This window comes from Microcaecilia unicolor, chromosome 3 (genome assembly GCF_901765095.1).
Source record: "Microcaecilia unicolor chromosome 3, aMicUni1.1, whole genome shotgun sequence".
NCBI lineage: Eukaryota > Metazoa > Chordata > Amphibia > Gymnophiona > Siphonopidae > Microcaecilia > Microcaecilia unicolor.
This window is the reverse complement of record NC_044033.1, coordinates 352378232-352406001: the sequence shown is the minus strand read 5'-3', so window position 1 is coordinate 352406001 and position 27770 is coordinate 352378232. Positions and strand designations below refer to the sequence as shown.

Genomic DNA, 27770 nt, shown 5'->3' with positions numbered 1-27770 from the left:
ACTGACCCCAGAGCCATTTCATATTTTTCTTCTCAGTGTTAATTAACATGAAGAGTAATTTACCAGTTTGGCACCATTACTAGCACTAGAGAAGAACTTTTCAGCTATGGTATAGAGAAATCACTGACTTGGTTTTAGACTCTGCTATAGAATGATGATGATCAAGTAAGTAAAGCATTAGATACATTTCTTAACTGGCTATTTGGAGCTGCAACCTTACATGTTACTGAAGGTCCACATGTATCAGTATCTTCAGACAGTTCTTACATTGGCCCGATAAGAGGCATCACAGTTTGCAGAGAATTCAATTAACTACCTTTACCATAGGCTTTCGTAAGAAAGAAAATTAAATTTTAGGAAAAAAATATCTTGCGTAAGAAATTGTTTGACATAAACCCCAAACTTTCCTTGCCATTTTCCAGGCTGTTTGACACTGTAATTGAGCCTGCTCAAAAATCACAGAAGAGTGAAAAAACACAAAACAATGAACAATCTTCTACAAAACATTCTTATGCCTTGCAACATATGGAATGTTGTAAAGACTTACGTAAAAGAGGTCCATGTCTGTCTCTGAGCAAAATAACTCTTCAAAGAAAGGATGTAAAGTTACCAAATTTGGCTCACTGGAAGAAAACGGGAATACTGTATCTTGAACTAGTTCAAAAACTAGCATCATTGGGTTAGCGTTTTCTAAGAATAAAGTTTCCTAAAAAAAAAAATCCTCATTGGCTTACCATGGGAGATAGTTAGAGAAGCAAAATGTGGGTGACTGCTCCATTTTTATTGCAAGGCTTAGCCCCAACAAAAAAAGCAAACTGAGACAAATGGGAGGAGGGGGACCCAAAAGTAGTTGACAAAAGATGATGAATCCCTCGCACAGCCCACACACCTTTTCACCAACACAAACATATACATGTCACCTGCATCTACGTTACGTGTAGGGTAAATAGGTCTAGCTGTGACTCATGGATGGACAGACTGGATGGATCATATGGCCTTTATCTGCCATCATTTTCTTTTTGTTCTTTCCCCAGCCCCTAACCCAATAACCCTCTCTGATATACTGGCAACAGAGACTGTCATCCAGTATCTGGAAAAATATGGTAGTTTATTTATCTTGGCTAGTAAACATTAATGCAATACTGGTTCCTATTAATGGTTCCATTATAATTTCTACTACTAATGTCCATGTGCTAGATAAACACTAAGAGCCCTGTTTACTAAGGTGTGCTAGAGTTTGTAGATGCCCATAGGAATATTATGGACATCTACATGGTTAGCGCATGCTAATGCTTAGAGTGTACTTCAAATGCTAGCGCACCTCTAGCATGGCTTAGTAAACAGGGCCCTAAGCAAGAAAAAACAGCGAAAACAGAATAACAAAATTAGACAGCACACCATTTGGCTCAGCTCACACATATAAGAATAAAGAAAACACTTCTTATCTACCCCAAACAGTAGAAGAATTAAAAGTGCCTTACAATCTTGTGCAATGGAGGCTTTTGCCACAGGAAACCTTGTCCCAGATGCAGCATAAGGCATTGTTGTTCTTTTTTCCTCAGCCAACCAGAGGTGGTGAATTGAAAGAGTCCAAAGGATGAGCAAGCAAGGGTGAAAGCAAGGAGATTGAGTTTTTCAGAAAATTTCTCTTAAGAGAGAGAGAGGAAGCATGTGTGTGTCTTTCCAACAGGAACAGCGAACAAACAGGAAAAACCTCCAAGTAGAAAAATCCAGCCAAATGGAAGTAGAGGATGGATAATGGACACTCCAACACGGGAACTGGTGCTTAAAAGATTCTTTATTCAATGCTTGTACAGCAGGACCCGACACAGTCCATGTTTCAGCGTACTCAAAACACCTACATCAAGGGTCACAATGATGTTCAAACAGATGTGAATAGATAAGACTGTCCAAAAAACTTCTGACACTGTGCTGACGCCTTCGGGTTATGCAGGATGTTTGGACTTTTTTTATGAACAGAGTTTTTTGGACAGTCTTACCTAGTCACATCTGTTTGAACATCATTGTGACCCCTGACGTAGGCTTTTGAGTACGCCAAAACACAGACTGTATCAGGTCCTGATGTACAAGCATTGAATAAAACATCTTTTAGGCACCAGTTCCTATGTTTATTTATTTATTTTTATTTATTTTCTTGCATTTGTATCCCACATTCCCCCACCTATTTGCAGGCTCAATGTGGCTTACATAGATTTGTTGACATTGTCTTATCAGGATATCAGATACAGTTAGTAGTGTGTAGCGATCAAGAAGGGAAGAGGGAAGAAGGGAGGGAGTGAATTGGATAGCTGTATAAGGTAAGCTTTCATAGTTGAGAGGGTTGGTGAGGTGAGTTAATGAGGTTGCGGGTGCTCATTGTAGGCCTTGTTGAAGAGGAATGTTTTCAGCAATTTTCGAAAGTTAGTTGTTTCGTTGATTGCTTTCAAGTCTGTGGGTAATGCATTCCATAACTGCGTGCTCATGTACGAGAAGGTAGTGGAGTGTCCATTATGCATCCTCTACTTCCATTTGACTGTTTTCATCTCCAACCAGTTATTATCATGTTTCAGTCCCATGGCTGTTTGCATGGCCTCTGTATACAGTCTCTGCGATCGGTAGCATATTCTTCCATCACACTAATACAGCCAACCAGAGTAGTTCCTTCTCAGATGGATCACCAGGGGACAATCCACTATTTAACCGGCCAAAACTGCTGCTGACCGGTTACACAGCACTTAACTCGCTATCTGCAGATATTCAGCGGGGGATAATTGGCTATCCCCCGCTGAATATCTCTGGTTAGCAGCTAGTGGATAGCCTGTTATATCTCGTGATATAACCAGCTATCCACCGATTTTTAGACTGAGTTTAGCGGCCATGTTTGGCCATGTCAAACAGTGAAATATCTTTGGATGGTTTGATGATAACCTAAGTCTGAATATCAACTTAGCCAGTTATCTTCAAACTGTCCAAAAATAAACCGGATATTCAATGCCAGTCACCGTAAATGGCCTGGCATTGAATATCCGGGCTTAGCTCCAACCACAGGAGCCAGCCAGTCTAACTCCCACAGTCTGAATGTTGGTCCCAATGTCTCTAATGTCCTTATGACAAACCCCATCTGGGAATGCCATGTTTTAGCTTGGTTGGTAGTTCTGCTCAGATAAAAGCTTGTCTGAAGGCATCAAGTCCCAAGCTGGATTGAAACCACTCAATGGCAAAGAACAAACATAGGGGCAGAGTGTCTCTGTTCACCTCTGTCCCAAAAAACAAGGCTGCAGCTGTGAAATCCCAGGCAGAAATTCATCTTGGCTGTATAAGTTTGAATCAGTGCTACACATAAGAATACTGGGGCTCTTTATACCACACACATCTATAGCTCAGCACACAGTTCCTTAATACAACGTCCCCTCCTACGGATGTGCCTCTTATACTTAATCTTCCTGAGGTCCTTCTGTGATTTGCCTAGTCCATCAGAATGGCAGGTAAAAAGTAGAACGATGCCTGTTACCTCCAGCCTAGGTTACTCTGATGGCCAAAATGGCAGTGACTGGTGTCATACTCACCTGTATCCTCCATATGCTCACTGGAACTGGCTTTACTGCCACACACACACACTGTAGGTAAAATTATTGATGCTCCAAATAGAGAAGACCAAGAGAAGGGATGAAATTAGTACACATGGAGGGGCATAATCGAAAGGGACACCCAAGTTTTGCTGAGGATGTCCTCGCAAAACGTCCCGGTGGAGGGGCGGGGAAACACGTATTATCGAAAAAAGATGGACGTCCATCTTTCATTTCAATAATACGGTTGGGGATGCCCAAATCTTGACATTTAGGTCGTCCTTACAGATGGTCATCCCTAGACTTGGTTGTTTCTGATTTTCGGCGATAATGGAAACCAAGGACGCCCATCTCAGAAATGACCAAATGCAAGCCCTTTGGTTGTGGGAGGAGCCAGCATTCATAGTGCACTGGTCCCCCTCACATGCCAGGACACCAACCGGGCAATCTAAGGGGCACTGCAGTGGACTTCATAAATTGCTCCCAGGTACAAAGCTCCCTTACTTTGTGTGCTGGGCCCCCCAACCCCCCCCCCCCAAAACCCACTACCCATAACTGTACACCACTACCATAGCCCTTACGGGTGAAGGGGGGCACCTAGATGTGGGTACAGTTGGTTTCTGGTGGGTTTTGGAGGGCTCACATTTACCACCACAAGTGTAACAGGTAGGGAGGGGGGAATGGGCTTGGGTCCGCCTGCCTGAAGTGCACTGCAACCACTAAAATTGCTCCAGGGACCTGCATACTGCTGTGATGGACCTGAGTATGACATTTGAGGTTGGCATAGAGGCTCAAAGTTGCCAGGTGGGCGGTTTTACCCAATTGGGCGGGTTTTCGCCAGCGGCGGCGGGAAAATTTTGTCGGCCGCGGGATGCGTTTTTTTGGGCAGTTTTCCCGTTGCCGCTGTGCGAGTTCGGCTTTTCTGGGGCTTCTATTGGTCCAAATTGGACCAATAGAAGCCTTTCAGGGGCGGGGTGATGTCAGGGATGACGTAGGGGGCGGGGTTAGTGATATAGGAGGCGGGGTTAGTGACGTGGGAGGCAGGGTTAGTGACGCGGGGGCGGGGTTCAGTGACGCAGGAGACGGGGATTGGCTACGGGCGTTTTTTGGGCGGGTTTACGGCTCATTTGGGGCTGGGAAAATTTTTCCCAGCTGGCAACCCTGTAGAGGCTGGCACAAAATATTTTTAAAGATGTTTTTGAAGGTGGGAGGGGGTTAGTGACCACTGGGGGAGTATGGAGAAGTGATCCCCGATTCTCTCCGGTGGTCCTCTGGTCAGTTCGGGCACCTTTTTGTGGCTTGGTCATAAGAAAAACAGGACCAGGTAAAGTCGTCCAAGTGCTCGTCAGGGACGCCCTTTTTTTTCATTATGGGTTGAGGACGCCCATGTGTAAGGCACGCCCAAGTCCTGCCTTCGCTACGCCTCCGACACGCCCCTGTGAACTTTGGTCATCCCCGTGACGGAAAGCAGTTGGGGAGGCCCAAAATCGGCTTTCGATTAAGCCGATTTGGGCGACCCTGTGAGAAGGACGCCCATCTTCCGATTTGTGTCGAAAGATGGGCGTCCTTCTCTTTCGAAAATGAGCCTGATAGCCATACATTTGTGCTGGCTTCAGATCAGATTCATGTAAGTGTGGGTAATAAGTTCCCACTGTCCCTCAGCAGGCCAGATTTTAAAAGGGAAATTCTACAAGGTGGTATAGTGAAACTCACTGTACTATAACCCCCCACATTTAATTTAAGAATTGTCTCCTTAGTCCACTGGGCAATGATGCACTAATGCCCACGTCTAAATCTGGCACATTACCCCACATTAATTGCTGATTTTAACATAGCACAATATATAGACCCTTGTATATGAAAATTCCTAGCATGGAACTTACGCATCTCAATTTATGGGGTATGTATTTCAATATAAAGTATATTGATTGTTGTACATGCTGCCTCTGTTTTCATATAAGGTATCCACTGTATAATTTCAACATATTGCATGTGCATTTCAGCAGCCTAAATTATACTTAAAATGATTACCTATGAAGTTTCTCATGAAAGCTACAGAGGACATTTTAACACCTTTAATTGCTGTATACTTTAAAATTAGGCTTTTTATAGGGCAAAACAAAAAGCAACACTATTCCTTCCAGTAATATTGCATACTAAACAGGAATAGTTTGGGTTAATCAGGGCAAGTTTACTTTCATTTTATCCATTGTATGCAGATGTGTTGCATGATATTGATTATGAGCAATTATTTAAAAAAAACTGACTGGTCTTAGGCACCGAAGGACAAGACCAGACCTTCTCTAAGTAAGAAATGGAAATTTTAAATAATGGTCTAGTAACTCAAAGGAAACATGCCCCAAAAATGTATTTACTGTTTCATGCTGCTAGAATGTTTTTATGTCAAAGGCTAGTAAACTTTAGTCATATATTTCAAGAGCCGAAATAATGGTTTTTAGTTCACAGTCTGTTGTGCTTTTTTTCCCCCTGTAGATGGCAGTGGTGGCTGGGAAAGAGAAGGTTGCAACGTGAGTAAACGCACAAAGGATAAGACAGTTTGCTCATGTAATCACCTTACCCACTTTGGGGTGTTGATGGTAAGTAAGCAAAAATACTAAGAAACAAAACATGCTGTTTATTGTGGGTAACTGTGTGATAAATAGCAATTCTTCATACAGAAGATCAGACATCTCAAATTTACCCCACTGTTTATTAAGCTGCGCTAGCAGCTGCCGCACAGCAATGTCAACACAGCCCATTCAAAGTGAACAGCATTAGCGTATGGTAGCCACTAGCGTGGCTTAGGAAACAGGGGGCTTAATTTAATTTTAAAATGTATAAAACACTTTTCCAAAGAATACAAGAAAGACACGGAACATATATATGATAAACAGGGCCGCTTTAATCACCTATGGGGCCCTGAGCAAACTTTTATGGATGCCCCCCCCCCCCAGTCCAGCGGCACAGCTTCCTTAGCCCCCTGCCAAAAACAAAATATGGCATAAATGTGCAGAGCCATTGCCTAGGCCATGCTGCTCATGGCTCTGCTGGTTCTGCTCCTCATAAACTGGAAGTGCATGTCAGAAGGGGGCGGGGCAAACAAAGCCATCAGCTGTGTGACCTAGACAGCAGCTTCACACTAATATATCACTTTTTTCTTTGCTGGAAGCAGTGGAATTGGGGGTAAGGAAGCCGATGGACCAGAGTGCATAGATGCCTAGGGTGGTCCATCCCAAAGAGTGAGAGTGAAGGCCAATGAGTGAGATTTTTCTCATGGTGCATTTGGGGTATAAATATGGCACAATGGTGAAGAAACTGAGGCCTGGGGAAGGGCTGCAGGCGCCTTTTATTGACAAACAGAGCTTTCATGTGAATCTAAAAATGGATTTCTGTGTCATGGATAACATGTTACATATTTCAAACTCAATTATTTCAATCACTGATTCAAGACTAAGCCACACACACATCAATGGAAACAATTCAACTGTATTTAAAGACTCCTCAAGAGGCAGTGACTCATAATTTAAACCTGATCAGACACAATTCTGCTATAATGAGAACCATCTCAACACACATAAAATCCTGCAAAATCTTCTAAAACCCCATCTGATATTATAACAAACTAAAACTATTTTAAAGTTTTGATATCCCTTTAGTAAGGCAAACAAAATCCCTCCATTGCAAAATATTATGCACAAACTTCTGCAAAAAACACATTTAGAACTTTACCATAACATAACAGCACTAACTCCCAAGTCTGAAAGAGCAACAACCTAATCTGTGAAAAGGCAGCACTGTAAATATTACACTGGACCCTAAAACACCAGTGCACCACCAAGTGAGAAAATAGAGCAAACGGGACTGCTATGGATCTCTATACAGAAACTACATACTAGCAGAATACCGCACAAAACACAGATAGACCCTCAACAAATATGAAACAAGGGACCACAGATCGGTAATAGAGAGCTGAAGGCAAAACACTGAACTGTAACCTCAAGAAGTCAGATTCTGCATACAACAAACAGAGAGAAATAGAAACTGAAATTTTAAACTCAAATATTTCAATGTCTCTTTTCTGCTTTCCTTAGTTTCTTCCTGTCTTTGCAGTGTCTCAGGCCTTTTAACATTTCTTCTCCATGTCTGTCATCCATTTTCCCTCTGCATCCCTAGTCGTCCTGTCCAGCATTTCCCTCCTGTGTCCTTGTACATATCCTCCTTCCATGTTCAGCATTTGCCCTCTGTGTCCTCATGTCACCTGTTTTCCAACATCATCTCTCTGGGTCCCCATCGCCCCTCCCCCCCCCCCCCCCCCCCCCCCCGTTTTTCAAACATCGCTCATCTGGGTCCCTATTTCACCCCTTTTCCAGCATATCTCCTCTATGTCCTTATCTCACCCCTTTTCCAGCATTTCCATTTGTGTCCCTGTCTCTATCCTCCTCTCATATACACCATCTGCCCTCTTAGTGTCCCTATTTCTCCCCCTTTTTCAGCATTGCACCCTCTGTGTCCCTATCTCCCTTCTCCTTTTTTAGCATTGCCCCCTCTGTGTCCCTAGCTACTATCCTTTCAACATTGCCCCCTCTGTATCTATCTTCCCTGTCCTCTTTCAACACTGCTCCCTCTGTGTCCCTATCTACCCCCTTCAGCAATGACCCCCCTCAAGTGCCCCATCTACCCTATTTTCAGGTTTGCCCCTCTATGTCCTTATGTAACCCCCTTTTAGCATTGCCTCCCTCTGTGTCCCTATCTCCCCCCCCCCTTTCAGCATTGCCCCTCTGAATCCTTGTTATTATAGGTTCTGTTTGCCCCTTCTCTATGTCCATGTTTATCCCCATGTTCAGTTTCTCCCCTCTATCTTCCTTTATTCCTGCACCCGGTAGCCATCATCTTTCTACTGCACCCTCCCCCCCCCCCCCCTTGCATCGTGGCATCTCTCTCCCTCTCTGGTCTCTCACTCTTCCTGCTTTCTCTCTCTCTTCCCATGCTCCCTGGTGAACTGCATCTGCCCCTGTCCCTTCCTCCCGCTCCCCCACTTCCCCATGGTCCTCCGTATTTTTTATTTTAACTGTCATCAGTGATTTGGCAGCGGTAGCCATTAAGATAGTTTGCCAGCATCAGGGCCTTCCCTTCGCGCATCCCACCTACACGGAAACAGGAAGATGAATCCAGAGTAGGCAGATGCACAGAGGGAAGGCCCCGACGCCAGCAGCCTATCTTAATGGCTGCCGTAGCCGAGTCGCTGACAACGGTAAAAATCCCCCTCCCAACTTGCAATTTCAGCTAAAATGTGTTACATGTGTTACCTCAACTAATTTCTGTTTCACTCCTATTGTTTACATAAGATGGTACATACTATCTCAATTTTTAAGAAACTCAGCATCTTAAAATAGGTCCAAAGCTCTTTTACCAAAGACTGTCAGTCGCCACCTCGTACAGGAATTTTCCTAACACCCGGGTCTTATCACCATAAAGATATAGGAGACTACCTTGATACAGCATGTATCGCGAAACATGGAACTATGTCGGTGTAAACGAGTCTCCGTCATGTGTATGGAAGGAAAAGAATAACTGAGTTCTACTCAGATAAAGCTAAGTAAAGGCTAAAGTAATTAAGAGAAAAAAATCTAAAAGTTATAAAAATATCTAAAAGAGGATCAATGAGGATTACGTCACTACCTCCGAGATATGCTTGGCTCATTTAAGCCATTACAGAGGTAGATGCGCGGATCTGATGATCTATTTTTAAAAAGGGGGTAAATTCCCAGACCATTAAAAATGTAATATTTAAAGCTGTTTGTGAAGCTGGGCATTTACATGAATAACTATCTACTGTTCAGCATCCCTAATATTGTACCTCAGAGACCTTGTACATGTATGGCCAGATATGTGCCATAAATGACCTGTTATAAAATTACATTTGGCTTATTAAAAATACACACAATGACATGATGGTGTATTTTATTTTATTTTTTACATTTGTACCCTGTGCTTTCCCACTCATGGCAGTCTCAATGCAGCAGGCAATGGAGGGTTAAGTGACTTGCCAAGAGTCACAAGGAGCTGCCTGTGCTGGGAATCAAACTCAGTTCTTCAGGACCAAAGTCCACCACCCTAACCACTAGGCCACTCCTACTTTGCCAGTATGCATGTATGGGGTGGAATCAGATGAAAAAAAGCATGCGGAAGACTTGAGAGGAAATGGATTTGCCATAAATCCGATGAAAGCAGAGCACAATGGTGCAAAATGATCCAAAAATACAATTCTGAAATCAAGAAAGCCAAAGTTAAGTATTATGAAAACAAAATAGGGGACAAAGCAACCAAATTAAAAAAAACTTTTCAGGCTGGTAAATGGTCTGCTGGACACACAGGACCTGACAACAGACAACAACCCTCGGTCCAAGAGCTGGCCAACTACTTTGAACAGAAAATCTCCAACATCAAAAGAGGTCTCTTCACCCCCACAAACAACATAGGAGGTTACCTAGAGATGACAAGTAAAACGGAAGACCCCATGCCAGCAGATAGAACATGGACTACTTTCACACCTCCTTCCACCAACAAGGTCAAAAATCTTGTGAATAAATACACCAAATCACAATGCCTTCTTGATACCTGTCCGAACTTCCTACTAAAGAACGCCCCCGATATGTTTATACATTACCTAATGAAACACATCACATATATGCTTAACCAGGGCCAATTCCCAAATGAAAAAGGAGATATCATCCATACCCCCATCCCAAAAAATAGCAAGATCACACGGGATGTGATATCTAACTACAGCCTGTGGCTTCCATCCCTCTACTAACCAAGGGAATGGAGGGCATAGCTGCACATCAACGCATGGAATATATGACACACTTTTCCATACTGCAAAGCTCACAATCTGGCTTCCGCCCAAAACACAGCACAGAAACCATATTAACATTGCTGGTGTCAGACCTGAGAAAAGAGATCAGCACGGCTTGCAGGACTATGATCCTCCAATTCGACATGTCATCAGCTTTTAACCTGGTAGACCATGGGCTGTTACTAAACATGCTAGACAACATAGGTATAGGAGGCAGGGTACTAGCCTGGTTTGAGGGATTCCTGAGCAACCGATCCTATAAAGTGAAGATGCCAGGATCCCTCTCTGCGGAATGGATCCCAGAATGTGGAGTACCTCAAGGTTCCCCCATCTCTCCATCACTAGTTAACATTATGATGGCCCCTTGGGCCACAAACTAGAAGTGAATGGCTTTAAAACATACATCTACGTGGATGACATAACCATATGCAACCCCTTTACTGATAACATCATGGCTGCACAAAGAGAAATCAGACGTGCACTTGACCCGAAGGAAACCTGGGCCAAGACTTTCAAGCTGAAACTCAACAGAGAAAAAAACGAAGTTTATGGCGATAGCCAACCCTTCCAAACCAATAATAAGCAACAAAATTCATATAGATCAAAGGGATCGCCTCTGTCCCCGATCCTCTTCAATCTTATGATGATCCCCTTGGCCAAGACCCTATCTAAACATGAACTAAACCCCTTCATTTATGCAGATGACGTTACCATATTCATCCCTTTCCAATCCAACCTAACAGAAATCTCCGATAAAATAATCACTGGCATGAACATCTTAGCCTCCTGGGCTAACGCTTTTAAGATGAAAATGAATAAGGAGAAAACACAATGCCTAATCCTCTCATCCCAATACTCTACACTCCTCCCAACTACCCTGATTACCCCTGATGTCTCAATCCCCATATCCGACAATCTAAAAATCCTAGGAGTAACATTAGACAATCACCTAACTCTGGAAACTCACGCAAAAGCCATGACGAAGAAGATGTTCAACATGATGTGGGTGCTGAAACGAGTAAAACCATATCTCCCCCTAAAAACGTTCCGCAACTTGGTACAATCCACTGTACTTACCCACGCTGACTACTGCAACAGCATTTTCATTGGCTGTAAAGCCCAAATCCTGAAAAAACTCCAGACCGCCCAAAACACGGCAGCCAGACTCATTTTTGGTAAATCACGATTTGAAAGCGCAACACCTCTTCGTGAAAAACTCCATTGGCTCCCTGTCAACGAACGAATAAACTTCAAAGTCCAATCACTGATTCACAAGATTATCTACGGAGAATCTCCAAGCTACATGACCAACCTGATTGACCTACCAGCTAAAAACGGATCAAAATCCTCTGGAACATATCTCAATCTACACCTTCCCAACTGCAGAGGTCTCAAGTACAAAACGTACTACGCATCCAACTTCTCCGTTATAGGCAGCCAACTCTGGAACGCCTTACCAAGACCCATTCAAACAGTTAGCGACCATCTACCCTTCTGGAAGTTGCTAAAAACTTACCTCTTCAAACAAGCCAACCCAAATGACCAGACTTAACTATGAACCCACTCTACACCACTCCTACCTCTCCTACCCCTACATCCCCTGCCCATTTCACCTATCTCAACCTATTTCCTAACAACCTTATCATACATCTACTATTGCTACAGCTGTGTTCTTTCTGTGATACTATGTAATTCCATACTATGTAAGCCGCAATGAGCCTGCTACCAAGCGGGAAAGAGCAGGGTATAAATGCAACAAACAAATAAATAAATATTAAAGTACTAGGAATACTGATTGACCAGCACCTGATACTAGAACCACAAGTATCCGCTCTAACATCAAAAGTAGTCAGATCCCTCTGGAAACTCCAATGAATAAGAACATATTTCTCAAAACCTGCCTTCCAAATACTAGTCCAAAGCCTTGTTTTGTCCCAGGTGGACTACGGCAGTAAGGTCTACGTGGGTTGCAGAGATAAATTACTCAAAAAACCTACAAACAGCACAGAATACCTCAGCACACCTGATCTGTGGCGCATCCAAATACAACCACGCAATGCAACTACTGCAATATCTACACTGGCTACCAATAAGAACAAACGTGATCTTCAAAATCTGCGCTTTTGTGTACCAAATTGTATACGGCACCGCACCAAGTTACATGATGTCACTAGGTTGAACTACTGCAACCTATCCTCAAGGTGAAACTAAGAGACTACCTCATCATACACCACCTAGCTGTAAAGGGGTGACCTACAAAGCAGCCCACATCGCAAACTTCCCATTTAACGCGGCCAGATGGTGGAGTACATTGCCAAAGGACACACGACACGACATCACCTATGAAAGTTTTCGCAAAAAATTTAAAACATTTCTGTTAAAACAAATTCCTGACGATCGATGCAACCTAGCATCAAGAGACAGACAGCACAACAAATACACCAGATCGTAATACCACACTACCTCCCTAGATATGTCAGCTCGTCCATCTATCTCTTTTCTCCCTCTTCTTGCACCCCTCACCTGTTATTAGTACATTCGACTGTATTCTGATTTGTACATCTGACCTCTATTTGTATATCTGAATTAAATTAATGTAGGCCACACAGAACTGAGTCCCCAACTCAGACTTGTGTGGGGTATAAGTCCAATAAAATAAAGTAAAGTAAAGTGGAGTTTGGGCAGAGTTCACAAATATGCACACAGATTATATACAACACTAATTTACACACATAATCTATTCTAGGCAGTTATTGTTCTTGCCAGATGTAAATGGCCATATTTGCAATGTAGGCAAGATTTCTACCACTTACTCTAGTATTTTATAGAGAGCACATGTGTTTTATAAAGTAGCAGCTAATGTTTGCCCTCTTGATGTCCTGTTATAAAACTACACTTCAAGAGTTTCAGATTCATGCAAACCATGTGCAGGCATCTACAGGATTCTTTTGCATAATAATTCTTGCAGGTTTTTCTGAAATCTGGTGTTTTAACAGTTTGTGTTATAATATATGAGGTCTTTGCCAATTTATGAATCTTTCATTAGTTAATTGTATTTAAGAAGTGAAATGAACTCTATGAGTTTTTCAAGCCAGTATTAGAGTTGTAAAATTTTGATGTGCAGTTTTTATATAGGAAATAGAATAGGACAAAAATCTCAAAAAGAGAGTTTATTTGGAGATAAATGTTCAATGCATTGATCACTAATGTACAGGTCCATGTTTTGTGTGTTATAAAAGTGATAAATGAACTTAGAAGTCCCATTGACGTTTCATTTTATTTTGCAAAACAATCACACATTTTCCCCTGAGAAAACTCTTTCTATTCTGGCTTTAAAATTGTAGGAAATCCTCTGAGTCCTGCTCTGGATTTTCTCAGCAAACTTTCAATATGAAGGGGACAGTTCTATTAAGGGCGCTAAAAATTTGGCACCCAAAATCTGTGCATTTAAGATAATATTCTATATTGGTGTCTAGGTGTGCAGATTCAGTTATAGAATAGAGCCTAAGTTGGTATTTGGGCACCAACATTTAGACACCCATGTAAATGGCAGGTGTAAATGTGGGTATCTAAATGTTGCCACCTAAGTCCATGACTTACATTATTTTGTAAATCTGGTGCCTAAGTGTATGTCCTACCCATGCCCCACCCACATGCATGTCCCCTGTGAGGTTGCATGCTAAAGCTCTTAGGCGCTAACTAATAGAATAGCATCTAAGGGCAGTTAACTGCCAAACTGCTGTTTACCCCATCTGGGTGCCTGACTTGTGGTATACTATATAGAATTAAGGGGTAAATTCACTCTTGGCCAACAATGGCACATTTTGCAAGTTATTTTGAAAAGTTGGAAGCTTGCTAGATATTCAGGGCTTTTTGGAGGAACAAATCATATATTGAGTTTCAGTAGTGCACTAGACAATCTACCCTTTTTCCAAATGGATTCTAAGGCTTATCTGTGTCTTCTCCTCATGAAGGACCTCCAGAGGACCAGCACGCAAATAGATGCAGAAAATAACAGGATCCTCACCTTCATTACATATATTGGCTGTGGGATTTCCGCCATATGTTCAGCTGCAACTCTTCTGACTTACATTGCTTTTGAGTAAGTATTTTTTGTTCTCTCAGAAAAGACTTATGGGAATAGCTATGGGATTAATGGTCATCCACATTAATGAGGCATTGGGGCAATAAATATAATTATGTGCATAAGCATTGCTGTATTGGGACAGACCGAAGGTTCATCAAGCCTAGTAAAAAAAAGCAGCTCATGTTTAACTGTTCCCCTCATTATTCTGTAGACCTCTATCATGTCTCCCCTCATCCCATGTCTCCTCTCATCCCACCCCTAGTCTCTTTAGCCTTTTCTCTTCTAGTCTCATCCCATCCCCTTTATTATTGTGGCTGCCCTACTCTGTGTCTATTCTAATTCAGCTATATCTTTTTTAGATGCAGAGACTAGAATATTCAGTATTCAGGGGTGAATATTCAGTATTAACCGGCTAAGTTTAGCATTTAAGATATGCAGCCTATCTTTAACTACTAAGCACTTAAACGGTTAGCGCTGAATATCAACTTAACCAGTTGAGTTGCTGTGGACAAAACTGAAACTGGATCTTCAATGCTGGTCACCTGATATGGCCCAGCATTGAAAATCTGGGGTCAGCGCTTGTGGCGGCAGCAGATAACCACGGTACCTGCCACCAGCTGAATATCAGGGGGGGCAAGCGTCTAGCAGTAGTTGCAGCGTATTTGCACAAACTGGAGTATGTGTGTTTCCCTATCTGGATGATTAGCTGGTCAAAGGCACATCACAGGAGGGAGTGACAGAGTCAATGCGCCTAACTATTCAGGTGTTACATAAGTTCGTAAGTATTGCCATACTAGGACAGACCAAAGGTCCATCAAGCCCAGCATCCTGTTTCCAACAGTGGCCAATCCAGGTCACAAATACCTGGCAAGTTCCCCAAAAAGTTCAAAACATTTTATACTGCTTTCGTTCTTTAGATTGTAAGCTCCTTTGAGCAGGGACCGTCCTTCTTTGTTAATTTGTACAGCGCTGCTTAACCCTAGTAGCGCTCTAGAAATGTTAAGTAGTAGTAGTAGTAAATAGTGGATTTTCCCCAAGTCCATTTAATAATGGTCTATGGACTTTTCCTTTAGGAAGGCGTCCAAACCTTTTTTTAAACTCCACTAAGCTAACCGCCTTTACCACATTCTCTGGCAACGAATTCCAGAGTTTAATTATACGTTGAGTGACGAAACATTTTCTCTGATTTGTTTTAAATTTACTACATTGTAGCTTCATCGCATGCCCCCTAGTCCTAGTATTTTTGGAAAGCGTAAACAGATGCTTCACATCTACCCGTTCAGCTCCACTTATTATTTTATAGACCTCTATCATATCTCTCCTCAGCTGCCTTTTCTCCAAGCTGAACAGCCCTAGCCGCTTTAGCCTTTCCTCATAGGGAAGTAATCCCTTCCCCGTTATCATTTTTGTCGCCCTTCTCTGTACCTTTTCTAATTCCACTATATCTTTTTTGAGATGCAACGACCAGAATTGAACACAATATTCGAGGTGCAGTCGCACCATGGAGCGATACAAAGGCATTATAACATCCTAATTTTTGTTTTCCATTCCTTTCCTAATAATACCTAACATTCTGTTTGCTTTCTTAGCCAAATGCAGCACACTGAGCAGAAGGTTTCAACGTATCATCAATGAAGACACCTAGATCCCTTTCTTGGTCTGTGACTCCTAACGTGGAACCTAGCATGACATAGCTATAATTCGTTTTCCTCTTTCCCACACGCATCACTTTGCACTTGCTCACATTAAACATCATCTGCCATTTAGACGCCCAGTCTCGTTAGGTCCTCTTATAATTTTTCACAATCCTCCCGTGATTTAACGACTTTGAATAACTTTGTGTCGTCAGCAAATTTAATTACCTCACTAGTTATTCCCATCTCTAGGTCATGTATAAATATGTTAAAAAGCAGCGGTTCCAGCACAGACCCCTGGGGAACCCCACTAACTACCCTTCTCCATTGAGAATATTGACCATTTAACCCTACTCTCTGTTTTCTATCTTTTAACCAGTTTTTAATCCACAATAGAACACTACCTCCTATCCCATGACTCTCCAATTTCCTCTGGAGTCTTTCATGAGGTACTTTGTCAAACGCCTTCTGAAAATCCAGATACACAATATCAACTGGCTCACCTTTATCCACATGTTTGTTCACCCCTTCAAAGAAATGTAGTAGATTGGTGAGGCAAGATTTCCCTTCACTAAATCCATGTTGACTTTGTCTCATTAATCCATGCTTTTGAATATAATCTGTAATTTTGTTCTTTATAATAGTCTCTACCATTTTGCCCTGCACCAACGTCACACTCTCCGGTCTATAATTTCCCGTATCTCCTCTAGAACCTTATTTAAAAATTGGCGTTACATTGGCCACCCTCCAATCTTCCAGTGCCACACTCGATTTTAAGGATAAATTACATATTACTAATAATAGCTCTGCAAGTTCATTTTTCAGTTCTATCAGTGCTCTGGAATGAATACCATCCGGCATAGGCGGTCGGTGGCCCAACTGTTTGGGGAGGCTAAAGGGGGGGGGGTTGGGGTGGGGCCAGGGGCGGAGCTTAAATCCATAATTGTCTGATAACACACAGAAAAAAATAAAATAAAAGTCACAATTAATACCTTTTATTAAATTTAGATATTAGATATGTATTATATGTCAAAGAATAAAGTGGTTGCTCAAAGCATATACTAACCACATCGCTCAATTGCAAACACTATGCACAACTTTGTGCAAAAACACACTCAGAACCTTACTATACCATAAATATTACACTGGGCAGAACTTAATACACCAATATACCACCCATACGGAAAATGCAGACCGTCAACAATATGAAACAAGGGATCATAATATCACAATTCTCATGTACAGCCACAAAACACCCTAATTCATGTTTAATGTGGGATAAAATGCCATAAATAAGTAAATAAATATAAACTTTTAATGTTGAGCACCTGATTCTCAAAGTGGACATATTCCAAACACTATAATGAAAATAAAATTATCTTTTCTACCTTGTTGTCTGGTGACTTTGTTTTTTCTGATCATGCTGGCCCAGTATCCGATTCTGCTGCTATCTGTCCTCTTAACTCCATTTCCAGGGCTTCCTTTCCATTTATTTCTTACTTTCCGCCTTTCTTCTTCGTTTCTTGTCCTACATCTGTAAGTAAAAGCTGGGTCCTCCGCAGACTTGACTGTCCAGTGGATCCAACTTCTGCCTATTTTCTCCATCCATGTGCAGTTTTTCTCCTCTTTTCCTTTTCCCTCATCTCATCTCCTTCCTCTCTCTTCCCTCCCCTCCCCTCTATGTCCAGCAATTTCTCCTCTCTCCCTGGGCCCAGTCCTCCCATCCATGTCCATCCATGCTCCTCTCTCCCCTGCCCCCTTTCATTCACCCATATTCAGCAATTCCCCTCTTTCCCTGTGCCCTGCCATCCCATCCATGCTCCTCTCTCCCCTGCCCCCTTTCATTCACCCATATTCAGCAATTCCCCTCTTTCCCTGTGCCCTGCCATCCCATCCATGCTCCTTTTTCCCCTGCCCCCCTCCATTCACCCATATTCAGCAATTCCCCTCTTTCCCTGAGCCCTGCCATCCCATCCATCTCACTCTCTCCCCTGCCCCAACTGCCCACCCTCTTCTCCCCCAAGATCCCTTTACTTTTTTTTTCTTTCAAATTTACCTCCAGTCCAGCAGCACAGCGACAGACAGCGTCAGTGAAAGCGCTCCCAGTAAAAGCGCTTCTCTTCGCTCAGTGACCCGCCTTCTTCTAACATCATGATGTCATGATGTCAGAAGAAGGCGGGGCACTGAGCGAAGCGCTTTTACTGGGAGCGCTTTCACTGACGCTGTCTGTTGCTGCGCTGCTGGACTGGAGGTAAATTTAAAAGAAAAAAAAAGGAAACGGATCTTGGGGGAAAGAGGGTGGGCAGTTGGGATGAGCGTCGTCATCGTCATCAGGATCCGATCTTCGGCTGGGGAGGCTTAGCCTCCCCAAGCCTCCGATACCGGGCGCCTATGCCATCCGGTCCAGATTTGCTACTCTTCAATTTCTAGAACTACCCCATTACATCCTCCAGGTTTATAGAGAATTCATTCAGTTTCTCCAACTCGTCAGCTTCAAATACCATTTCTGGCACCGGTATCTCACCCAAATCTTCCTTGGTGAAGACTGAAGCAAAGAATTCATTTAATCTCTCCGCTATGGCTTTGTCTTCCCTGATCGCCCCTTTTACTCCTCGGTCTTCTAGCGGTCCAACCGAATCTTTTGACGGCTTCCTGCTTTTATTATACCTAAAAAAAGTTTACTATGTGTTTTTGCCTTCCTTATCAGCACTTCGCATTTGACTTGATATTCCTTATGCTGTTTCTTATTATTTTCAGTCGGTTCCTTCTTCCATTTTCTGAATGATTTTCTTTTAGCTCTAATAGCTTCCTTCACCTCACTTTTTAACCATGTCAGCTGTCGTTTGGTCTTCTGACTTCCTTTTTTAATACACTGAATATATTTGGCCTGGGCTTCCAGGATGGTGTTTTGAACAGCATCCACGCCTGATGTAAATTTTTGCCCCTTGCAGCCGCTCCTTTAAGTTTTTTTTTACCATTCTTCTCATTTTATCATAGTCTCCTTTTTTAAAGTTAAACGCTAATGTATTTGATTTCCTATGTATACTTACTTCAAAGATAATATCAAATCCGATTATATTATGATCACTGTTATCAAGCGGCCCCAGCACCATTAGCTCCTGCACCAGATCATGCGCTCCACTAAGAATTTTTCCTTCTCTCGTCGGCTCCTGTACCAGCTGCTCCATAAAGCAGTCCTTGATTTCGTCAAGGAATTTTACCTCCCTAGCATGCCCTGATGTTACATTTACCCAGTCAATATCGGGGTAATTGAAATCACCCATTATTATTGTTTTGCCCAGTTTGTTTGTGTCCCTAATTTCCTTTAACATTTCTGCATCCGTCTGTTCATCCTGGCCAGGCGGATGGTAGTACACTCCTATAACTATCCTTTTCCCCTTTACACATGGAATTTCAATCCATAGTGATTCCAAGATGTGTTTTGTTTCCTGCAGAATTTTCAATCTATTTGATACAAGGCTCTCATTAATATACAATGCTACCCCTCCACCAATTTGATCCACCCTATCACTACAATATAATTTGTACCCCGGTATGACAATGTCCCACTGGTTATCCTCCTTCCACCAGATCTCAGAGATGCCTATTATATCTAATTTTTAATTTAGTGCAATATATTCTAACTCTCTCATCTTATTTCTTAGGCTTCTGGCATTCGCATATAGAAATTTAAAACTATGTTTGTTGTTCTTATTTACATCATGCTCAGTACTTGACAGCATTAATTTGCAATCTTTTGTCTGATTTTTATCACTATCAGGATAACCTATCTTCCCTCTTATGGTGATATCTTTGAAAGATACCTTATCCCGGACCATGCACTTTTGAGCGATTGTCAGCCTTCCCCCAGTTTCTAGTTTAAAAGCTGCTCTATCTCCTTTTTAAATGCCGATGCCAGCAGCCTGGACCCACCCTGGTTAAGGTGGAGCCCATCCTTTCAGAATAGGCTCCCGCTTCCCCAGAATGTTGCCCAGTTCCTAACAAATCTAAAACCCTCCTCCCTGCACCATCGTCTCATCCACACATTGAGACTCCGGAGCTCTGCCTGTCTCTTGGGCCCTGTGCGTGAAACGGGTAGCACTTCAGAAAATGCTACTCTAGAGGTTCTAGATTTGAGCTTTCTACCTAAGAGCCCCCGATCTGACGAAGAAGGGCAACCTTTGAAAGCTAATCAAGAAATGTATTAAGTTATGTCCAATAAAAAAGGTATCATCTTATTTTCTTTTCCATGTTTTATTTTGTTTGATTTCTATTGATAACCTTAAGAGTGGACTAACACGGCTACCACACTCCTCTACCTAAGAGCCTAAATTTGGCTTCCAGAACCTCTCTCCCACATTTTCCTATGTCATTGGTAACACCTGAGGTCCGCCACCTTCGCACCAGGCAGGCAAGTCACCAGGCGATCCTCACGTCCACCAGCCACCCAGCTATCTATATGCCTAATGATCGAATTACCAGTTACAACAGCTTTCCTAACCCTTCCCTCCTGGGCAGCACTTGGAGACATATCCTCAGTGCGAGAGGATAGTACATCCCCTGGTGGGCAGATCCTGGCTACAGGAGTACTTCCTACTTCACCAGGGAGATGCTCTCCTTCTAGGAGACCTCCCTCCTCCAAGGTAGCACAGGGGCTACCAGACTGGAGGCAGGACTTCTCTACAACATCCCTGTAGGTCTTCTCTATGTACCTCTCTGTCTCTCTCAGCTCCACCAAGTCTGCTACTCTAGCCTCAAGAGAACTAGGGTCTGTGATAAATTACCCCAAATCCCACCTTCTCCCAGTTTAGCATTGGAGTACACAGGAGCCCTGCTTGATATATTGTAGGCTCGGGCTTTTCTTCCACAAACGAGAGCAGAGACCTTGACAACACTCGCCTCGCAGGTCCGAAGCAGCAAGTAGGTCACAGTTCAGCAAATGTTGAGATTAATGAGCCACATGGCCTCAACAGTGCATGCCACTCCCATGGCATGTCTCCATTTCAGAGAGGCCCATTGGCCCCTAGCTTTCCAGTGGTCTCAGGCAGCTGGGAATCTAGCAGATGTAATCCAAGTTTCTCCAGAGTTGACTCATGCCCTTCTATGATAGACTATTTGGACGAATTTGACTGTGAGACTACCATTCCATTGGTAAATGCATGATTTCAAATTGGCTAGCAAACTGTATTTCCTTCACTTATGCCCAGGCTGGGCTGACTCTAGAGGGTCATGTCAAGGCTCATAATATCAGAGTGGCGACACTGAGGTCAGCCTCCATTGAGGAGATTTGCAAAGCTGCAATGTGGTCTTCTGTCCACACATTCACATCTCATTAGTACCTTGAGGCCGGATACCCGACATATCAGCTATCAAATCCTCAAGGAAAATGATAAAGGGGATAGGATGAGTCCTTATATGGAAAGGTTAAAGAGGCAGGATGAGTTCCTTATGTGGAAAGGTTAAAGAGGCAAGGGTTCGTCAGCTTGGAGAACAGACAGCTCAGGGGAGATATGATAGAAGTCTATAAAATACTGAGTGGAGTGGAAATGGTAGACATGATCGCTTGTTTACCCTTTCCAAAAATGCACACAATTTAGAACAAATCAGAAAAAAATATTTCTTCACTCAATGTGTAATTAAACTCTGGAATTCATTGCCAGAAAATGTAGTAAAAGCAGTTAGCTTTGTAGGGTTTTAAAAAAGTTTGGCTAATTTCCTAAACCTAGTGGTTAGGGTGGTGGACTTTGGTCCTGAGGAACTGAGTTCAATTCCCGGCACAGGCAGCTCCTTGTGACCTGGGCAAGTCACTTAACTCTCTATTGCCCCATGTAAGCCGCATGTTGAGCCTGCCATGAGTGGGAAAGCGCGGGATACAAATGTAACAAAAGAAAGGTCCATAAGCATTATTAAGATGGACTTGGGAAAATCCACTACTTTTTTCTAGGATACGCAACGTAAAATTTGTTTTACTGTTTTGATATATTTCCAGGTACTTGTTGATTGGTCACTATAGGAAACAGGATACTGGGCTTGATGGACCTTCTCTCTGTCCCAGTATGGCAAGCCTTATGTCCTTACAGTTGGTAGCAGGTATAACTCTTGATGGCCGATCTTATTAGGACATAGATGCTTAATTTCCTTCTGATATGGGGAATAAACATCTATAAAACTTGTGGCACACTTGCTCAGACCATGCCCCCTTGCCATTTGCATGCACTTGGGTTTAATATGTGCATATCCTAGCTTATAAAATGGGGATTAGATGTTTAGTGCCAGTTATGCACATGTGAATTGCAAAACAGGGCTTATAAAATGAGAGCCATTTAGATTATTGTTTAAATTTGATGACTTGCTTAAGAAATATCTCTAAGTGAAGTGCAATGAATAGTAAGTAAAGTAATGCATGCCTATACTTCTCTTTCAAGGAAAATACGCAGAGATTATCCCTCCAAATCTTAATGAATTTGAGCACAGCCTGCTGTTCCTTAACATGATCTTCCTCCTGGATGGTTGGCTGGCATCTTTTAATGTACCAGGCCTCTGTGTAGCAGTCGCTGCCCTTCTGCATTTTTTCCTTCTGGCAACTTTTACATGGATGGACTTGAGGCAGTTCACATGTACATTGCCCTGGTGAAAGTCTTCAATACCTACATCCGACGCTACATGCTGAAATTCTGCATCATTGGTTGGGGTAAGGTTGTCTTTTGATTTTGCCATGCTAGAGACAAAAATGGAGACTAGTTAGAAACTGTTTCCCTTACTGAAAAATAGCATTGTTCTTCATTAAGAAGATGATTCTTCGGTTCTGTTATTTTATGAGATTTGTTTTATCTGCTTGAACATGGGAATAAACAGTGTACCTGAATGTAACTCACCTATGAGCTACTACTGAAAAAGGTGTGAGCAAAATCCCAATAATTAATTATAATGTTGTAACCGCTTGTCAGAAGAGAGATTTCAGAGTGATTATATCTGATGACAAGCAAAAAATATTGATTGATTGATTGATTGATTGGGATTTATTCACTACCTTATGAAGAGATTTACCCAAGAAAGTGTACAGCTTGACATAAAATTTACAATTTTGTTACCAGTATAGTAATGGTAAAATGACCAAATATAAGCATAAATGCAACCAATGAGGTAAACTTGGATATGGAAAGTTGAATCCTAGTAATAGGACTGGGTCCAAGAAAGCACAAAGGCAGATGGTCTGCAAACTCCAAGATGGAAAAACAAAAAAGCAGATCGTGTAAAAAGTAAAATGTAATTTATTTAAACAGTATATCATACTCATGTAAATACAAACAGCCCGACACAGGCCGTGTTTCGCCCAACTGGGCTGCTTCAGGGGCTATACAAGGGTCCTTTATTGCCAAATACTAGGCAGACGGAGCAAGTCCTGTCAAAAGATAGAGCCAGAGATACATGACTGTGGTACTGGCTCTATCTTTTGACAGGACTTGCTCCGTCTGCCTAGTATTTGGCAATAAAGGACCCTTGTATAGCCCCCTGAAGCAGCCCAGTTGGGCGAAACACGGCCTGTGTCGGGCTGTTTGTATTACATGAGTATTGATATACTGTTTAAATAATTACATTTTACTTTTACACGATCTGCTTTTTTGTTTTCCATCTAGTAATAGGACTAACATGATACCATATCGTAAATATAAACATTTAACAGCACTGTTAAACAATTGTATAACAGAAATATGATACATATCAACCAGAATACAACAATAGGCACCTTCCTACACTTTTTACCTAGGTGCCATGATATAAAATGACCCACAAATGGAACAATTCTTTGCATATTATTTTTAGAGAACCAATTGAGGGTTTAATTTATCAGTCTTTGTTCCATAGAAACAGAATGGTAGAAAAGTTTTAATGAATTGGGCCCTATGTGTGTGTTGAAATTTGTGGTGGAATTGAATAATGAACAGTGAGCAGACTACTTACTTAATACAGCCCTAGACTACAGATGTGAACTATTTTGTTCCTTAGCACTGTGTTACATTTTTTTTTTCATTTTCAGGCTTACCTGCTGTAGTGGTAGCCATTGTCCTAGCAAGCACACAGGGGAAGACTGCCTATATCAAGCAGTCATATGGCAGAGATCCCAATGGCAAGGAGGAGATGATTTGTAAGTACCCTCAAAGTACAGAAATCAAACTTATTAGAAAAAAACAAAACAACAAAGTAGCTGGGTAGAGAGGATACCTTTTCCTGGGTCAGTGAATGTTAACATGCAAGATTTTCAAATGTAAGAATTTTCAAATGATGGAGTCGATATTCAAAGCGATTTAACCAGCCAGAAACGGTTGCTGGCCATTTAAATTGCCTGTTTGAGGTTAACTAGTCATTTTCAGTAGAGCTTAACTGGTAAAGTGCCACTGAAAATGACTGGTTAGTGCTTAAAGCAAAACCAGCAATTTTGGGCACTGAGTGCCGCCGCCTAAATATAAACCCCAACCTGTCTATATCTACTCTCACTGTCAGCAATTCAGTGTAAAGCCTGGGCTAAATATTCCTGGTGTTTTTTGCAATGACGTTTTCCTGTGAAGAAGTACATTCCATGCTCCAAGGTGTTAAGATTTTTTATCTCTGAAGAAAGCATTGACTGGCTCTTGTTTTAATTGACCGCACATTTGGTGGAAACACCAAAACACGGCACCGTGTCGCGTCTTAATGGTACAATTTATACAATAAACTCCTTGTTTTGGATTCAAGCCTCCTGTTGTGCATGGTTGGAAGTACCCTACTCCTTGGGTTAGCGTGTAACAAATGCATCCAGGGTGGGCAATTTTCAAATAGCCCTTTTGTCCACACAAGCAGCCATTTATTATTCAGAAGAATAGCTCTCCATTTCTCTCAGTCACCTTCTTTACAATCTTTTGCTACTCAGTTTCACAGACGCTTTCAACATGGTCAACTACTGAAATCTGCGTTTTCACTGAGTTAGTGACTCAGGCAAAAGGAACTGTGCCTAGAACTGCTTTAAATCCTTCTGCTGGAGTGGACCACATTTTGTGAGATTAGTAGATAGCATCTCCAACTCACTGGTGGTCACATTGTGTATCCTGTAAGGCTCAGTCCATCTCCATCCTCTTTGATATGTGTGTCCTTTCCCCTGTGCATTGCTACTCCAGATCCAGATGTGCCCTCGAGTCAAACTGACTCCTAGGGACACACAATGAGGGACACCCCCCCCCCCCCCCCTTTGTGTTTTTTTTTTTGGCATGATACAGAAATAGTTTTTTGCCTCGCTATTACATAGCCTCAAATTATTTACTACATGTGTGCAGATGACATCCATTGGTGATTCTGATTTGCTCAAACTCACAGAAAGCAATTGAAAAAGTAAACAACTGCAGAACCTAACCAAAATCTCAGTATAAACTGCCCCAAATAGGCTCAAGCTAAAAACTCCAAACACCCACTCCCCTGGGTCACCAAAAGGCCCATGTTAGCTAGGTAATTGAGATCAATTCTGCCATTGTTTTAAAAAAAGACTATGCTTAATATTATTTATAGCATTTTTTTTTTTTGTTACATTTGTACCCCGCGCTTTCCCACTCATGGCAGGCTCAATGCAGCTGACATGGGGCAATGGAGGGTTAAGTGACTTACCCAGAGTCACAAAGAGCTGCCTGTGCCTGAAGTGGGAATTGAACTCAGTTCCTCAGCTCCCCAGGACCAAAGTCCACCACCCTAACCACTAGGCCACTCCTCCACACCCATTCAAAAAGAACAGAGAGAAAAAGAGTTTCCCATATTCACTAATTGGCATTGCTACCGCTAGGAACATTGCAGGTTCCGGGTTGCAGAAACACAGATAGTGGGCCCTGTTTACTAATCCGTGCTGTAGGTGCGCTAACATTTTTAGCGTGCGCTAATACTAGAGGCATCCATAGGAATATATGGGTGTCCTCTAGCATTAGTGGTGTACTAAAAATGCTAGCGCACCTTAGTAAACAGGGCCCTCAGTAACATATCCCTCCATCACTTTAATGCAGTGCATTTTTCTAGCAAAAAAGGTGCCGGTACTCACTTGCTAGGCCACCTTTCAGGGTTGCGGTGATTGCTGGTGGACCCACCGCACAAAAGCCAGGTCCCTGCAACCAGTCACAGAATCTATGACAAGGCAGAATTGGTGTGTAGAGTCTGAGCTCTTTCATTACAACTTCATGGGTCAATTTTAGCAGACAATGGAAAAGGTGCCGGTACTCAGTACCCCCAAGTACCCCCTCAAAAAAAAAAGCCCTGCTTTAATGAATAGAGGGATAGACGCTACAGGTCTATAATTTTTTAACATCAAAAAGACTAGCTTTAGGGTTCTTTGTGTAACCCTAAGGGTTAAATATTAAAAATTTTATTACCCGCTGCAGAGTCCAGAAAGTAGCGATGCTTGGTAGTGAGAGGCTGCAGGCATAGCCTGGTCAGAAGGTTGCCGCAGGTGCCACATTTGTAGGTGCTGCAAGGCTTTATGCCAAATCGGCAGTCTTAGAGAGTGCTGGGCTGTCAGGGAAAATGTTGCAGCAGTGGGATTGTAAATCACGACTGAAAACCAGGAGAGGGCACGCAGGAGCATCGAAGGGGAGGCAGGCGGCTCTTAGACGCATGCGCTACTGAATGACGCTGATGTTGTGTGCTGCTGATGTCATTCAGTCGGCGCATGCGCGGAAAGTTTTGTAAGCCCGGGCCCTTTCATAAAGGGGTTGCAGAGCGATGCTGGGCCAGTGTGTCAGGAGAAGAGTTAGAACAGCTCGGGATATCATTGCTGGGAGCAGGAAGCCTGAACGGGGGAATTTTAAAGAGCAGGTTGGTCTTGCTCTGTGTGCATGCAAGCTGAAAGTGTGAAAGAGCTGCTTGCACGAGCCTGATGCCAGCTAAAGCTATCAGACAATTGGGCACTAGTCAAACAGATCTTATTGTAAAAGTATAATATTAGCTCTAATGCTGATGGAGACTTAGAACGTAACACCCCCCACCCCCCTTTTTACACTAGAGGCTGACACAGAGAGAGAAAAGTAAGGCAAAAAATGATCTGACCATGGTACTTTAATAACCTCTTGGAATGAAAAGTACAAAACTGATGAGGTGAAAGTGACTCTCAAAAAGTCGAACTGATGGCCCTTTTCATCTGTAATAGTGTTAAATGAGGAAGAAAACTCCAAATATTCTAAAGAAGTGTAGAAATTATTAATTTGGGAGTGAGTTCAATCTTCTAAGTGCAAATTTAGATCACCTGTTAATAGACTAAAATCAGACCTCATGGCATGTTTAGATGCAAATTCAAAAACAATCTGCCTCAGCGGTGGGACCATTTAGCAGGATGTACATAACTTAGAATAAAAGTTATAGAGCCTTGGTACGAGTCCTCAGTAACACCACAAGCTATTATTTCCAAATTAGCAGAAGAAATCAAATCTAACAATATAATCTTAAAGAATGATTTATAAATTAGCATCAAACCTCCACCACGTTTTCCTCACTTACTGCATGGCCATTTCCTTTAAAAAAAAAAAAAAAAAGTATTTTCCCCTTTCAAGAAAAAGGGGGCCTCAGCACATGGCAAATCCACGTGCCGATGCTACAGCAGGGCCCCTTTTAATGCAGCTTTG

General features: G+C 42.4%; 1 protein-coding gene across 1 annotated transcript in view; it reads left to right on the top strand.

The window, feature by feature from the left end:
• Window positions 1-27770, top strand: part of ADGRG6 (adhesion G protein-coupled receptor G6) — a 491599-nt gene that overhangs the window by 430589 nt on the left and 33240 nt on the right. The window contains 7 exon segments of the mRNA XM_030198502.1: window positions 6060-6163; window positions 14397-14524; window positions 22569-22595; window positions 22597-22736; window positions 22739-22834; window positions 24182-24271; window positions 24274-24289. Coding sequence (XP_030054362.1) covers window positions 6060-6163; window positions 14397-14524; window positions 22569-22595; window positions 22597-22736; window positions 22739-22834; window positions 24182-24271; window positions 24274-24289 — 601 coding nt within the window.